General features: G+C 36.6%; 1 protein-coding gene across 2 annotated transcripts; it reads left to right on the forward strand.

Annotated features, from left to right (window-relative positions):
• The first annotated feature begins 675 nt into the window (after positions 1-675).
• Positions 676-3,556, forward strand: LOC107610135 (putative alkaline/neutral invertase B). Of its 2 annotated transcripts, XM_016312216.3 has the most exons (5): positions 676-858; positions 1,323-1,792; positions 1,865-2,296; positions 2,400-2,958; positions 3,029-3,556. In XM_016312216.3, the coding sequence occupies exons 2-5, from the start codon at positions 1,364-1,366 to the stop codon at positions 3,322-3,324; spliced, it is 1,716 nt and encodes a 571-aa protein (XP_016167702.2). In that variant the 5' UTR covers positions 676-858; positions 1,323-1,363; the 3' UTR covers positions 3,325-3,556. The 2 variants fall into 2 exon arrangements, with proteins under 2 accessions (XP_016167702.2, XP_020961618.2); XM_021105959.2 differs by lacking the exon at positions 676-858 and having other exon boundaries at positions 1,231-1,792.
• Positions 3,557-17,054: the final 13,498 nt, after the last annotated feature.

Raw genomic sequence — 17,054 nt, forward strand, 5'->3', positions numbered from 1 at the left:
TTATAACAATTCATGAATTATATCTAAAAAATAATTTTTAAATGTGAAACTACATTCTGATTGATTTTATTTTGGTTTGTATTTTGGTTTGTATTTTTTTTAAATTATTATTAACTCCATCATCATTTTAATCATCTTTTAAATTCAATTGATTTAGTATTTGAATAATATTTCACAAATCATAATCAATAATAATGTAAAATCATACCTAAATCATCTAAAGCTCATTGAAAAAACAACAGCAACAATATACAACAATATACAACAGCAATAATATAGAACAATGAATTGGATCGTATCAATTCTCTTCTTTGAGTTCTTTCTTCAGTCAAATACTTCATCCCAATCGACTTTGCGGCCGATTGCGCCGGTTTTTCCGTTCAACCGAGCGAGTCGGTCCGGTTATGACAATTGTGATTCTAACATGTTCATAAGTCATAACATAAACGCACCCCAGTATATCGAATAAAAGAAAAAAGACGCCTCCATTTTTCTTCGCTTCACGTGCTTCTTCTTCTTTCTCTTTCGTTGCTCTATCTGTGACTCATCAACACTATTCCCCTCCCTTCTCAGTTCTCACGCAAAGAAAAATCTCTCTCTCTCTCTAGCTTGTGGTACTGCTGGTTAGTTTTCACTGATCTTTATCTATCATTCATTGCACTGTGAAATTGTTTTATCATGACTATGATTCGACCCGTTTGTCTCTTTCTGCTTCCCGATTCCCCACGGCAACTCATCGTACTTTCTTTGCATGAATCTCTCACTACCTTTTCTCTGACCAACATGATTCCCAAATCTTGAAAGCTTTTCGATCCTCTTGAAAGCCACGTCAAAATGCCTTTTTTCGCATCACTCACTGTAATCTTTCAAGTATCAACAACACATGCACACTTATTTACAATGTTGATCATTCTTCTACATTTCTTTATTTTCTGTCATCATCAATTATATTTGGGGCAAATTCTGGATTCTGTGCTTTCATCATCCGTTACCGTCTTTCCTTTTTATCATCATCTTCCTCTCTTGCGGTTTTCTTGTTTGCCCATCTTGCCATGTGGGATAATCTTGACAACGAGATGATTAGTCTTTTTTTTTCTTTATTTCTTTGGGTGCGGGATAGATGATTATTTGTTTTGTGTCTCTGCATCTCCACTACTTAAAATAATATTATAGCTTTTGAAATTCGAACAATCATTATTTGATGAAGCCAATAATCTTGATTATCAGAAAATGTCTTCTTTTGGGCTTCTAATACTACAAAACATGGAATTTAGCAGTTAGTCGAATCTGATATCATAAACTTAACGATAACATATCTGCAGGAAATTTGGCAGTAGTGCTACTAGTCACTAGGATTTAGAAGATGGCTTCCTATCAGATGGAGTGGTCTCAATCTCGGAATCTGAGTGTAAGAAGTCCAGAGGCACTGTGTAGTGTGGCAGAAATTGACGAATTTGATTTCTCAAAAGCATTAGTAGAGAGGCCAAGGTCTTTGAACATAGAGAGGCAGAGATCAGCAGATGAAAGATCAATGAGTGAACTATCTGTAGGGTTTTCTCCACGTCCGTCCTCAACTAAAAATGATAACTCTTCTCGCGCAGGAGACACTTTTGATTCTGCTTTTTCTCCTCTACAAAAATCAGGCATCCCAAGATCACTCATATTGGATCCACATCCAATAATAAATGAAGGATGGGAAGCTCTGAGGCGTTCCTTGGTCTATTTTCGTGGCCAGCCGGTTGGTACAATTGCTGCCTTGGACAATTCTGATGAGAAACTAAATTATGATCAGGTACACTGATATCAGACTCGGTACATATTTCTTTTTATGTATTTTATTCATTGTTGTTATACTTGTGCATAGGTCTTTGTTAGGGACTTTGTCCCGAGTGCTCTGGCTTTTCTGATGCACGGGGAACCAGACATTGTTAAGAATTTCATCTTGAAGACACTTCGTCTTCAGTCATGGGAGAAGAAGATTGATAGGTTCCAGCTAGCAGAAGGGGTGATGCCAGCTAGTTTTAAAGTATTCCATGACCCTGTCAGGAACCATGAGACTCTCATAGCGGATTTCGGAGAGAGTGCAATAGGCAGGGTTGCTCCTGTTGATTCTGGATTTTGGTGGATTATATTACTTCGTGCATACACAAAGGCTACAGGAGACTCTTCCTTGGCTGAACGTCCTGAATGTCAAAAGGGTATGCGCTTGATTCTCAGTTTATGTCTTTCGGAGGGGTTTGACACATTTCCAACTCTGCTATGTGCTGATGGATGCTGTATGATTGATCGTAGAATGGTGAGGTTTATGTATTTGTTTATGATTTGGGAGCCTGCAACTGTTATGACTAGTGATGAATGGAAACGTTTCTTACTTTCGAGTTTTGGACTTATGGTTTCAGGGTGTTTATGGTTATCCCATTGAAATTCAAGCACTATTCTTCATGGCTTTAAGATGTGCATTGCAATTACTTAAGCAAGATCCTGAAGGGAAAGAGTTCATGGAACGCATTGTGAAACGCTTGCATGCCTTAAGCTATCATCTTAGAAGCTACTTTTGGTTGGATTTGAAGCAACTTAATGATGTCTATCGCTTCAAAACAGAAGAGTACTCGCATACCGCAGTGAATAAGTTCAATGTGATTCCTGATTCTCTACCAGATTGGGTTTTTGACTTCATGCCTCATCATGGTGGATACTTCATTGGCAATGTGAGTCCAGCTAGGATGGATTTCCGATGGTTCTGCCTTGGAAACTGCATTGCCATATTGTCCTGCTTGGCAACTCCGGAGCAATCCGTTGCGATCATGGAACTCATTGAATCACGGTGGCAGGAATTGGTTGGGGAGATGCCTGTCAAAGTTTGTTATCCAGCCATTGAAAGCCATGAATGGAGGATCATAACAGGATGCGACCCAAAGAATACTAGATGGAGTTACCACAATGGTGGATCTTGGCCAGGTACATATATACTTTCAAGATGCTTATCAAACTATATTAAATTCTAAGATATGTGATCCACATTTTGCAGTTCTTTTGTGGCTTCTCGCCGCAGCCTCCATCAAAACAGGGCGACCTCAAATCGCAAGACACGCGCTTGAGATTGCTGAGACCAGATTGCTGAAGGACAATTGGCCGGAATATTATGATGGGACACAAGGTAGATACATTGGGAAGCAAGCTCGCAAATTTCAAACATGGTCCATTGCTGGCTACTTGGTGGCTAGGATGATGCTGGATGACCCATCCCATTTGGGTATCGTTGCATTGGAAGAAGACAAACATCTAAAGCCTTTGCTCAAGAGATCAAACTCTTGGAACTTGTGAACTCTTTCTTGTCTTTGATTGATCATTTTTGTCCACCTTATGATAGAGACTAAGACCGACATGATGCTCAGTAATCCTTGTTTACCGTATATGTAGTTAGACGCAATAGTCAGTTAGTTACAAGTTAAATTGAGAGTAGCTGATGAACATGGAATGTAACTTCTTCATATTTACCATTATCCCATTTAATATGTGATAAACTTACGTAGATATTCATTCATTCATTCCTCAATCTATGATCTACGAATCTCTGCCTCCTAATAATCTTAGCACTTTCGAGATGAGGGGGAAGTATTAAATACGTTGTGATTTTGTCAATACTGAAAACATTAATATTTTGAATAGGTCAGAATGTGTTATGTACTTCTATAGTATATTCATATATTATGATTGGAATACTGTAGGGATTTTTTTAAATAAAATGATTATTTACTAATACAATTATTTTCCATGAACAAGTCATTTTTTTATACAAGTCTATACAAGTCATTTATATTCACGCGCGCACATTCTTCTTCGTGCCGTTATTGCACGGTCTTCTTCTTCTTCTTCTTCTTCTTGATGCGTGGTCTTCTTCTTCTTCTTCTTCTTCTTCTTCTTCTTCTTCTTCTTCTTCTTCTTCTTCTTCGTTATTTTTCCCTTTCGTTATTCCTCCTTTTTTCATTGGAATTTCTTCTCCTCCTTCCTTTTCCTCATTTTTCTCCATCATTAGTTATCTCGTTGTTGAAGATAATAAATATTTCAAGTTCAGATTGTCAATTGAACTAGAACGAAATTGATTATTGTTTTGAATCCAATCAAGTGGCTGAGGTGTGGTTCGATTCTAGTTAATTTTTTGGTTAGTAATTTATGATTCTGTAGGTGAATAATGTTTCATCGTTAATGGTTTGTATTAAATATAATGTAAAAGTTCTGTATTAAAGAAAATATTTTTCTGTATTTACAGCAAATTTGGGGGTAACACGAAGATATTTGGGTGTAACTCGAAGATATTTGAATGTATTGTTCAAGAATTTTCGGTGTATGTCTGCTGATAAGTTCTGCATAATTCAAAACTCTTCTTCTCCCTCCTCCTCATTTTCTGCTGCTTCTTCTTCTTCTTTTTCATCATCATCATCACCATCATCTTCTTTTTTTTAATTCATCTTTTTTGTGTTTTATCTTCTCAAGTTTTTTCTTGTTTTACTCTTCTAACAAGAAAAAAAAATCAAACAAAGAAGAAGAAGAAGCACATAATGCTGCAAAATTACTTGGAAAAGGATGAACTTACATTCATTCAACTAAAAGAAAGAAAGAAATAAGGAAAAAAAGAAGAAGAAAAAATGCAGCATTAGAGGAAATATTTTTCTATATTTGTAGCAAATTTGGGTGTAACACGAAAATATTCGAGTGTATTGTTTAAGAATTTTCGGTGTATGTGTGCTAATAAGTTGCATAATATAAAACTCTTCCTCTTCCTCCTCCTCATCTTCTGCTACTTCTTCTTCTTTTTTTCATCATCATCACCATCTTCTTCTTCTTTTTTTCTTATTCATCTTTTTCTTTATATTTTACCTTTTCAAACTTCTTCTTGTTTTACTCTTTTAACAAGAATAAAAACAAAAAAATTAAATAAAGAAGAAGAAACACATAATACTGCAAAATTACTTGGAAGAGGATGAACTTATATTCATTCAACTAAAAGAAAGAAAGAAATAAGGGGAAAAAAGAAGAAAAAAAATGCAGCATTAGAGTGTAACACAAAGATATTTGGGTGTAACACGAAGATATTCGAGTGTATTGTTTAAGAATTTTCGATGTATATGTTGAAGGTTACAGAGGCTTCGAGAAGGGGGGTTGAATCTATGGCCTTCTTTTACTTCAATAACTTAAGCCTTTAATACCAAACTTCAAACTTGATTTCTGTTTAAACTGTGCAGCGAAAAATTTTAAGAGATAATTTCGTTTTGACTCCTAAATTTCAGAAAATAGAACAGCAAAAGAAAGGAAGAAGTTGACACATTCATGTATCCTGGTTCAGTTGCCTTGTGCAATACAACCTACATCCAGTCTCCACCACAACTATGGTGGAATTTTAACTATAGTCAAAGTATTACATACACCAATTTCCTAAGATTTACACAATCCTATCTGGACACACAAGTTTCTACCTAAACTTGACTTGGTTATGCTAATACCTAAACTCTTTACACTAAGTGCTTACCCAACTTAGTAAGGGGGCACCACACAGGTACTTGACACAAGACAGAAAATACAACAAAAAAAATTCTAAAATCACTCTTGGCTTTTCTCTCAAGTGTTTCACTCAACATTTTTTTACTCTTAGGCTTGTTCTCAATTTCTCTCTTTCAACCTTTTTCTTCTCAAAGAAAATACAGAAAGATATACATTGAAACTGAAATACAAAATAGTAAAACATGAAGTAGATGATGAATATGCAGCTTTGACTCTATGAACTGAACCCAGCTTTTGAACTCATAACCTTGGTCTTCATCTTGGCGGAGTGCTTCCTTTAGTGTAGGTGCAATACTTCCAAAACTTGAAACACAGTAGTGAAGTTTCACGTACAACTCTCTTTCTCTTGGATTTTCTCTCCTTGAGTCCCAATCAGGAATATTTTCCCTTTTGTACCTTGTGCTGAGTCACAGTTAGGGTTTCTCTCAAGTCAACTTCTTGGACCTTGAGCTTGCCTGGTTCATACCTTCTCTTTCTTCAATCAACCCTAAATTAGGGATTTCAATTTTTGAAATATTTGTTTGACCGAAGACAACATAACAGCAGATGTGAGCTTATTCAGTGATAATCCCAAATCCAAACCATCGAAAATGTGCTTTGGCTCCAAGTAACTTTGTAAGCCATTGATTCACAGTAGTGAAAATCAGAAACCACTTTCTCCATTTATCCCAAATTGGCTTTGCAGAAATGTAAAGAAGAGGTAAAGAATTTAACTTACATGTAAATAAAAATAAATCACCTTTATCCTTTGACTTAGCTTAACTTGCTTTGATTAGGGCAATTAGACATTTGCTTTCTTGATTTACTTTTCTCTTTCTTTCTTCTCTGGTGAATGAATCAAAATGAAGAAGCTTTCTCTCTCTTTCTTCTTGAATCTAACTAAAGAAAACTTTGTGAACGTTGGCTTTGGTTGGCTTCAACTTGGATGAATAAACTTGGGCTTAGATTGGATTGACTTTCCATTCAGCCCAAATGATTTCTTTGTTTCATTTCTTTGGGCTTTGTTTATGGATCAAAGAACTTACCAACAACCTTTGTTCTTTGGTTCCATTGGTTTGGCCTGTTGCTTCTTTAATTTTGGCCTATAACACTAACTAAAGAAATCAAAACTAATTGGGTGTTTAAACCAATAAATCAATATTTGTCATCATTAGTTATGTTTTTAACTCAACAGTCTCTCCCTTGATGACAAACATAGTTTTAAGAGAGATGATCAAAGGGATTGAGTTAGATAAAGTTAACGTACTTCCCTTTAGATGATATCACTTGCTTTTGACTTGCTCCCCCTTTCTTTTTCAAGGGTTGCTCCCCTAAGTTTGTGCCCTTCTTTGGCTTTCTGTTCATGTATTCACAAAAAATAGCACAACTATTCATAGCAAACACAATCTTGTATAACAATTTTTAACTAGTGAAACCAAGTATCTTCAATGTGTATACACAAAATATAGATTGGAATTAAGCATTCCTTCAATAGTTCCAAAACAGAATATGTACTTGAAGTAGAGCATGTTAACAAAATTATTTTGAGCTCAAAAACCGAGCATGCCTAATCATTTTACATGCATTCAGAGTAGGGATTTTCAATCAAAAAATCATCAAAACTTATCAAAAACAGTCATCAAAATAAGATCATTAAAAACTACTATCATCATCTCACTACTACTCTCCCTTTTTTCATCAAAGGAGACAATGCAGTTAACCACAAACCTGCAATAGAGTTTATTAAGGTTCAAGTTCAATTATAAACTAGATAACACTTAAAGCAAGTAAAACAGTAGTTAATTGGTTACAGTCATTCAAAACAAAATAAAGTCTAAAAACACACTACAATTGTTCCATGAGACAATTATCCAAAAAAACAGAAAACAGCAATGGAAGAGACATCCTCAAGCATCCGAAACATCCTCCTCAGAATCAGCAGGGTCTTCAAGGTCAGTGGCCATAGTGTCATCCTCATAGCTGTTGTCAATGAATTTTATTAGAATGATAAACCCTAATTTTGTGGTTTATCTTGTGCTTAATTTAGGGAATTTTATCAACTTTTCTCACATTTATTCACTAAAGTAGCATGCTTTTGTAAATTCTCCTTAAATTGTGCTTAAGAGTGAAAACATACTTTTTAGACCCAAAAATTGATAAATTTAATTCACTTTAATTCCATTCGATGCCTTGATATATTTGTTAAGTGATTTCAGGATTAGAAGGCAAAGATTGGATTGAAGGAATGAAGGAAAAGCATGCAAAGTGGGAGAACTCATAAAGAAATGAAGGAATTGCTAAGTTGTCAACCCTGACCTCTTTGTACTAAAACAATCATAACTTGAGCTACAGAGGTCCAAATGAGGCGGTTTCAGTTGCGTTGGAAGGCTAACATCTGGGGCTTCAAAATGATATGCATTTTGCCATAGTTGCCTTGAAATTAGGCGACGCGCACGCATCGCCCATGCGTGCATGTCGCAGGATCAGCGTGGGCCATTTTGAGCAACTCCTGGCCAGCAATTTCTGAGGCATTTTGAGCCCAATCCAACTCATTTTTGATGCTATTGAACCCAAGGATTGAAGGGGGATGAACCAAGTAGTCATAGTTTAATTTTTATGATGTTTTAGGTTAGAATTCTAGAGAGAGAAGCTCTCTCTTCTCTCTAGAATTAGGTTAGATTAGATTCAAATCTCTTCTTAGATCTAGATTTTAATTCTTGTTTTTATCTACTTTTCCTTTTAATTTCTTGTTGCTACATCTTTACTCTTGTAGTTCCTTTTGTTAATTTCTTATTCTAGTCAATTTTATGTTCATGCACTTTTGTTTCCTTTAATTTTTATTTAATGCAATTTATGTTTCATGTTTCTTCTTGTTTAATTGATTTGTTGTTATTTCCTTGCTTGGGTAGTTGTAGATTTACATTTCTTGCAATTTTATCTTGCTTTCCTTTTATGCTTTCCAAGTGTTTGATAAAATGTTTGGTTGGATTTTTAGTGTAGATTTTTCTCCTCTTGGCTTTGGTTGAGTAATTAGAGACTCTTGAGTTATCAAACTCTTTTGTTGATTGATAATTGAAAGTTGCTAGTTGACTTGAATGCCACTAAAGCTAGTCTGTCACTATGATTTGACTAGGACTTGTGGACAAGAGCCAATTCCATCCACTTGACTTTCCTTCATAGTTAGAGGTTAACTAAGTGGGAGCAATGGACAATTCTTGTCACAATCGATTATGATAATGAGGATAGGACTTCTAGTTCTCATTCATTCCAAGAGCTTTCTTAGTTGTTAGCTTATTTCTTTTGTTATTTACATTTCTTGTCTCTTACTACAAAAACCCCAAAACATTCCTTCATAGCCAATAATAAAGCACTTCATTGTAATTCCTAGGGAGAATGACCCAGGATTAATACTCTCGGTTATTTTTATTGGGGTTGAACTAGTGACAACCATATTAAATTTGATGTGAGGATTCATTGTTGGTTTAAAACTATACTTGCAACGAGATTTTATTGTGAAATTCTATACCGACAAAAATTTCTCACATCAAAATGGCGCCGTTGCCGGGGAATTACAATGGTGTTATGTTATTGGCTATTGTGAATATGTTAATATTGTGAATATCTCGCTTTTTGGTTATTTCTTGGTTTTGCAAGTACTTAGGAGTTTACTTTTTCTTTACCTTTTGATATTCCTTGTTTTGATTTTCTCTTGTCCATATGAATTCTCATCCTTGTGGTTTTGGATATAGTTGTGATTATGTTGTAAGTAATGGAAACTTGAATGATGGCTCACATTATGGTAGAGATGAATTCTTGAAAAGGGAGCCATATCCATATGAGCAATCACCATGGAAACCTCCTCAACTGAGCTACTATGATTGTAACCTCTCCTATGATGCATATCATTCCAATGGATATGATGGTTCTTATCATGATTATGCCACTCAACCACCATCATTCCATGCACCATACTCTCAACATAGTCCCTAAACACTACCATTCCAACCACTATATTCTCAATCCACATCCTATTTCCACCAATTACCTCCACACAATCCTAATCCATACTCTCCCTATACATACCCTTGTGATAATTATGACCAAGCACCCATTGAACCACCACCACTCCAACATCTTTACCCTTCCAACCAAGTTCCCATGGATGATACACTTGATATTATTCTTCAAGAGCAAAAGGAGCTTCAAACCACACTTAACACCACCCTCACCAGTTTTGCTTCTTCCCTCCTAGAGCTTATGTCCCTTATACCTCTACCTTCTACCAACAACCAAAGCACCTTACAACCTCTAAGCTTTAGTGCATCTCCTCTTCAACCACATGATGAATGTGAGAAATCAACCGAGGAGAGGAGAATGAAGGAGATTTGGATTCTCAACTTGAGAACAAGGAAATGGAGTGTGTTTTGCAAAAAGTGGAAGGGATGGAGATTGTTGAAGTAGAAGAAGTTGAAGAAGATCTAGGGGAGGTTGAACAAAGGAGAAGCTCCATCATTGAAGACAACTCTACACTAAGTGACAATGGTGATCTTTTTGAAGCTTCTTCCATTGAATGTGAGACCGATGTTGAGGAGGAATGTATACACCCTCCAACACACATTTTGATTAATGAGAAAGAGTTGGAAGGAGTTAGCAAACAAAAGAGGAAATTGAAGAAAGTTGTCAAAAGATGGAATTCATTAAGGAGGAACCAAAGGAAGTGGAGCCTACAATGTCAAAACCATTAGATATCTTTCTTGCTAAGTCACCATTCAAATTACAAGTTGAGTGGGTAACCATCTCATCTTTTAATTTCCTTGGCCCGTATCAATATGCATTGTTAGAAACGGATGGTCAACTTAGAGCTATGTGTGGGTTAGAAAATAGAAAAGAGTTGGGTGTTGGTTGGCAACAAGAATCAAGGTGCATAGTGGAAGCATGAAATTCAAGAAGAAAGAGGGTTGACAAACAAAGTATGGGACCCCGGAATATACATAGATAATCATCAACTTTGGGGCCTTGGTACTCACTTGAGATCTCTTAGTAGCTTGACGCGCTTAGTTTGGGATCCCGGAGGACACTGAAAATGCAAGCATTGGTGGGGTGATGCACCACTATTTCGTGGTACATTTTGTACTTAATTGAGTGGATTTTATCCACTAAACTCACATTTATTCATATAATTCGCATGTTTTATATTTTCCTTCCTAACTTTGTGCTATGATTGAAAACATGCTTCTTTGGCCTTAAATTACTAAATTTTAATTCTCTCTTACTACCATTCGATGCCATGATATGTGTGTTAAGTGTTTTCGGGTTTTCAAGGGCAAGAATGGCTTAGAGGATGGAAAGAAAGCATGCAAAAGTGGAAGGAATACAAGAAATTGAAGGAATTGCAAAGCTGTCAAGCCTGACATCTTTGTACCCAATTGACCATAACTTGAGCTACAGAAGTCCAAATGAGGCGGTTCTAGTTGCATTGGAAAGCTAACATCCGGGGCTTTGAATGATATATAATTTTTCATAGTTGCCCTAAAGATAGGTGATGTGCACGCGTGCATCACGCGTATGCGTGCATGTGCGAAAGTTCAGCGATCAGAAATCGCTGGGGGCAATTTCTGGGCTGTTTTTGGCCCAGTTTCAAGCCTAAAAAACAGAGATTAGAGGCTGGGAGTGGAGCAAAATTGGGAGACGCTTCCTATCATTCAAAAGTTGTTAGGTTTTAGATGTAGTTTTCTAGAAAAAGATGATCTCTCCTCTCTCTAGGTTCTTAGGTTTCTAGGTTTATTTCTTCCCAAAACCAGGTTTAAAGTTCCTTTAATTTAGTGCTCTTATTCTTTTATTTATTCTATTACTTTAGTTTATCTTCTTCTCTTGTTAATTTATTAATGCAAAGAGTATTTTTCTAATTAATTTCTTTATTTACTTGATTATCTCGACTCAATTCCAATTATCATGTCTTCCTTCTACCCCCTTTACATGTATGAGAGATTGGCATCCATGTCAATGGAGTAGGCTTCCAACTTGGCTTTGGAGTTGATTAATATTTAATAGGAGACCTTTGAGTTGGAATACTCAAGAGTTAAATTGTAATTGGAAGTTGTTGGATGGCTCTCTAGTCACTAACACTAATCCTTCCCAAGAGAGAGGATTAGGACTTGTGAATAGAAGTTGGCTCAACTACTTGACTTTCCTTTATTCGGTAAGGGTTAACTAAGTAGAAACAACAACCTATTACTATTAATCTTGGGAAATCCAACAAGGATAGAACTTCCGACTAATCTTCTCCTAGCCAAGGCTTTTTATTTTAATTACATAAAACCTCTTGTTAATTTTCGTTGCTTTAATTTATAATCATTTATTTTTCCATTTCTCATTCAAAAATTCCTCAGAAAACTCATAACCAATAACAAGAACACTTCCCTGCAATTCCTTGAGAGACGACCCGGGGTTTAAATACTTCGGTTTATTTTTATTGGGTTTGTTTAAGTGACAACCAAATTTTTGTATGAAAGGATTATTGTTGGTTTAGAAACTATACTTACAACATGATTACTTTTGTGAAATTCTTTACTAGAAAAAATCCGTTCGTGAAAATGGCGCCATTGCCGGGGAATTGCAAACGTGTGCCTTATTATTGGTTATTGTGAATAATTTTGCTTTTTCATTTCTTTGTTAGTGTTTCTAGTTTTAGGAGTTTATTTTCGTTAATTTTTATTTCTCTTACTACTATGAATTCTCATCCATTTGGCTATGAGTTTGGTTACAATAATCTATAGGAAGAGGAGATTACAATGAAAGCTTGGATCAAGGATGGGACAATCAAAGATGGGAGGAGCCACAAGGATTTGATCAACCCTATTGACAACAACCACCTCCAAGGCACTATCTACAACCATTCTATGATGCTTACCAAGACAATGGTTGTGGTGGACCTCTTCGTGACAATCAACACCCACTACAAAATACCCCTGAACCCCCTCCTCAACATAGCTTTGAACCACTATACTCACAAGCTCCCTACTACCAAACACCACCATATGACCCTAACCTTTTTCCACCACACCAACCACCATATAAACCATAACCAGAACCACCACCTCAATATACACCATCTCCATACCCTTATCAAGAAGAACCACCTCCATATTATGAGCCTTTTCTCCCAACAAATGAACCCTCCTATCCACCCTAAACTCCCATAGATGAAACCCTTAGTGCTATTTACCAAGGGCAAAGAGAGCTTCAAACCGCACTTACCTCTACTGTCACCGGTCTCACCTCTGCTCTCCAAGTTCTTATATCTCGTATGGATCCATCTTTTACCCCCAATACTCAACCTTCAAGCTCTGGTGCACTACGTTTCACTCATATCCATCAATCCAAGAGTAACAGGATCCCGAGTATGCTATTGACACGAAACAAGAGAGAAAGGATCGTCTTAGGGATGTAATGGATCGGGTTCACGCATACATACTTCAAGAGAAGCAAGAGGAGGCCCAAAAGGTAGAGGTTGGAGAGACCCTTGAAGAAAGTTGTCAAGAGGTGGAAGTCATCAAGGAGGAGCTGGATTTTGTACTAGAGCAAGTGGAGGAAGCCGAAATTATTGAAGAAGAGGAAGTGGTTGAAGACTTAGGAGATGCGAAACCTCCATGGGAACCTCAAGTCATAGAGCTTCCTTCCAAGACGTTTGAATTTGATGTTGAGGAGGGTGTACAACCTCCAAGGCATATCATGGTTGAAGAGGAAGAGGTTACTGTTGCAGAAGCCTGTCAAGAGGTGAAAGTCATCAAAGAGGAGCCCAAAAGAGTGAAGCATACATTGGTAAGGCTGCCACTGGAGATACTTCCCCCCAAGCCATTACCATCCAACACAACATTCAAGTAGGTAAAATTCTTATCCTTCAACTGTACCTTCCCACTTGAATATGGTCTGCTTGAAACGGATGGACAACTTAGAGCTATCTGTGGTTTTAAGAGTAAAAAGGAGTGGTCAGTGGTTGGCAACAGCATCCTAGGTTCGTTATGGTTGGAAGCTCAAGGCCTAATTGCAAGGGTTGGTATAATCATCAATTGATTAGGTCTAGGAGGATGTTTAGGCACTTAAATGAGAATTCCAAGGTTGTACCACCCGGATGGAATCATGATGATCAACTTGAAGACTGGTGTGGCAACAAGATTTGGGATCCCAACATATAAGAGGATCAACTTTGGGGGCTCAAAGCTTGTGAAGAACTTCATCAAGGCTTGGTGAATTCACTTGGACATGTTAGAGCTTATTGGAAGTCCAAGCATTGGTGGATGTTCAGAGATGAGTTCAAGCACAAGCCACCATGATAAGGAGCTCACAAAATGTCCAACTTAAGGACTTTAACTAAAAGTGCTAGGTGGGAGACAACCCACCATGGTATGATCGTTCCTTTTCATTCTTAGTTTTATTTTATTTTTATTTTGTTTTTCATAGTATTCATTCATAATTTCTGCATAATCATCTGCATTATGCATTCTGCATATATATATATATAAAGAGATCGACGCGCAAGCGTCTATGACGCGCACGCGTCGCATGTCGCACAATAAAGAGAAAACGAACAGAGAGTTGTGCTGGAACGACGCGGGAGGGGTGCCTGGCGCACAAGCCAACCCACGCGTATGCGTCGCCTGTGTTTTCGCCAATTCCCGCGTAAGCGTCCTTGACGCGTACGCGTGGGATTGCCAATCGGCGTGAAAGAGTGCTTGAACAGAGAGTTGTGATGCCATGGTGCTGGAGCTGCGCGAGTTCTCACGCGTACGCGTCAGTGTTCATTTTCAACATCCCACGCGTACGCGTAGGGGACGCGTACGCGTCGCATGGCTAATGCAGTTTTCACGCGCATGCGTGATTTGCGCGCGCGCGTCGCGTTCTGTTTCTCATTGCCTTCTTCTTTCTTCTCTCCTCTCTTGCTCCTTCATCTTCTTTTCTCACTTTCTTCTCATCCTTATTCTCTTTCATTCTCTCTTACATACTACATTTGTATACTTTCCTTCATTTCATTTTAATTTTATTCATATTTTTATCTCCTTTTCTAATTTCCTATTTTACCATTGGTGTTAAATGTTCTTATTCAACTGTTGTATCTTTCTTGATATTATTTTGGTGCTTAGTGACTTGTTTTATTTTGATTGGGTATTATTATTCATAAGTCAATGCCAATCTTTTATGATACTTGCATTCCATTTGCATTGATATGCACTTATACTATCTTGCATTATCTACACTCTCTCCCCCATTGTTGCAATTTTTGCACTATTGATATGCCATTTGCTTCTATTGTTTTCTCACTTGCATATTGTAGCTACCATGTAATTGAGACCCTCATTATTTGGCATTAACCCACCTATACCTTATTTGTTTTCTTATCTTTATTTCTGGGTTATATTTCTTCCCTTTTCTCTTCTTTCAGGATGGCCATCAAGAAAGAAAACGAAAGACTTTTACATAGGGCAACAGACAAGTCCTCTACATAGCCTTTGGAGAAAAGCATCAGTTGGAGCAACCCATCCACTTACACATCTTACCATGCATCGAGAACGGTCCAATCTTTAAGTGTGGGGAGGTCGATACCGACTTCCGTGGGTTAGTTATTTCCTATTTCAACACCAATGTTTAATTTTTCTTGTTAAATTAGTTGTTGCATTTGCATGTTTGTTTGATTTTGTGCATATTCTACCACTGCTTGGTTGAAGTGATGAATTCTTTTCCAAGAAATTATTTTATAGCATTTCACTAATTTAAATTAAAACTTTTTTAATAAAACTTGTTTAAAGATTGTAATTTGGAACATGGTTTATAGCTAAGAACACACAACCTGTGAGATTTTGAGCTTAATTATATGGTTACATTATTTAACCATGATTTTTATTCTTGTGTATTTTCTTCTCTATGATTGTAATCTATATTTTGTTCCATTCTATATGTCCATTGTTTAGTGTATTTACATGCATACATATGATTGAGGCCATCAATTGTTATCAGCTCACTTATCCCAAATAGCATACCCTTTCAATTACCGTTGTTTGCCACTTTGAGCCTTTTAATCCCCTTTTGTTCTATATTTTACCACATCACTAGTCTTAAGCGGAAAAATAATTAATTACCCCAAGTGAATCTTTGGTTAGCTTAAGATAGAGATTGTGTATTAATTAAGTGTGGGGAACTGTGGGAACTTGGGTTAATGAAAGTGTACTGTGTTTTATTGACAAAAGTATTAGGAATTTGGGTGCATACTCATGTGAGATCAAAAAAATTAAAAAAACTCATGTGCATTGATATGTTATGTTTGCTTTTATGATTAAAAAAAAATAATAAAATAAGAATAAAATATTACAATATAAATAAATAATTAAATAAGGGGACAAAATTACCCCAATGCTAAGTTTAATAAAAGATCAATGCATATGTGGTAAAATTAAGGAAAATTTGGTACATGAGTATGTGATGCAAAAGTAGAAATTATAGGTAGCTAGGCATGATCTTAGAAGTACATAGAGTGTGTGTGTGTGTGTTAGGTGAGAGCTTAGGTTAGTCAAAGATTCATATTATAGCTCACTTGGCCATACATATATCCTCACCCTTACTTTAGCCCCATTACAACCTTGAAAAGACCTCATGATGTTTGCATTAGTGTACTAAATTTTTGTTGATTGGTTAGATGAAGAACAAAGTTTTAGAAAGCATGACTAGAGAAGAGTAGAGTGAATTAACCCTATACTTGAGCGATTAAAGCGCATATACACAACCAGTGAGGGTTCAATGCTTGATTCTATGTTCCCTGCTTTCATGACCCATCTTCTTACAAGCTTACTTGCCTTTTATTGTGTGATTTGAATTAGTAGAATCTAATTTATTTTTGTCTTGGAGAACTTGTTTACCTTTAACCAAGTAGATAGAAATATCTAAACATATAGTTGCATTCACATACATAGGTTGCATCTCATGAGTCTTACTTCCCCCATTCATTCCTTTAGAGCTTCTCTTGAGCTTAGCATGAGGACATGCTAATATTTAAGTATGGAGAGATTTGATGCACCACTATTTCGTGGTACATTTTGTATTTAATTGAGTGGATTTTATCCACTAAACTCACACTTATTCATATAATTCCCATGTTTTACATTTCCTTCCTAACTTTGTGCTATGATTAAAAACATGCGTCTTTGGCCTTAAATTACTAATTTTTAATTCCCTCTTACTACCATTCGATGCCATGATATGTGTGTTAAGTATTTTTAGGTTTTGCAGGGCAAGAATGGCTTAAAGGATGGAAAGGAAGCATGCAAAAGTGGAAAGAATATAAGAAATTGAAGGAATTGCAAAGCTGTCAAGCCTGACCTCTTCGTACTCAATTGACCATAACTTGAGCTACAGAAGTCCAAATGAGGCGGTTCTAGTTGTGTTGGAAAGCTAACATCCGTGGATTCGAAATGATATATAATTTTCCATAGTTGCCTTGAAGATAGGTGACGTGCACGCGTACATCA

This window comes from Arachis ipaensis, chromosome B7, assembly GCF_059453495.1.
Source record: "Arachis ipaensis isolate K30076 ecotype BB chromosome B7, ASM5945349v1, whole genome shotgun sequence".
In the NCBI taxonomy this organism is placed as follows: domain Eukaryota; kingdom Viridiplantae; phylum Streptophyta; class Magnoliopsida; order Fabales; family Fabaceae; genus Arachis; species Arachis ipaensis.

What these genes read in the sequence shown, in the direction of transcription:
- LOC107610135 (XM_016312216.3), top strand. Translation starts at nt 1,364, where the DNA reads ATGGCTTCCTATCAGATGGAGTGGTCTCAATCTCGGAATCTGAGTGTA. An exon ending in AGAAACTAAATTATGATCAG is followed by an intron (nt 1,793 to 1,864) that starts GTACACTGATAT and finishes ACTTGTGCATAG; the next exon opens with GTCTTTGTTAGGGACTTTGT. An exon ending in CAATGGTGGATCTTGGCCAG is followed by an intron (nt 2,959 to 3,028) that starts GTACATATATAC and finishes CACATTTTGCAG; the next exon opens with TTCTTTTGTGGCTTCTCGCC.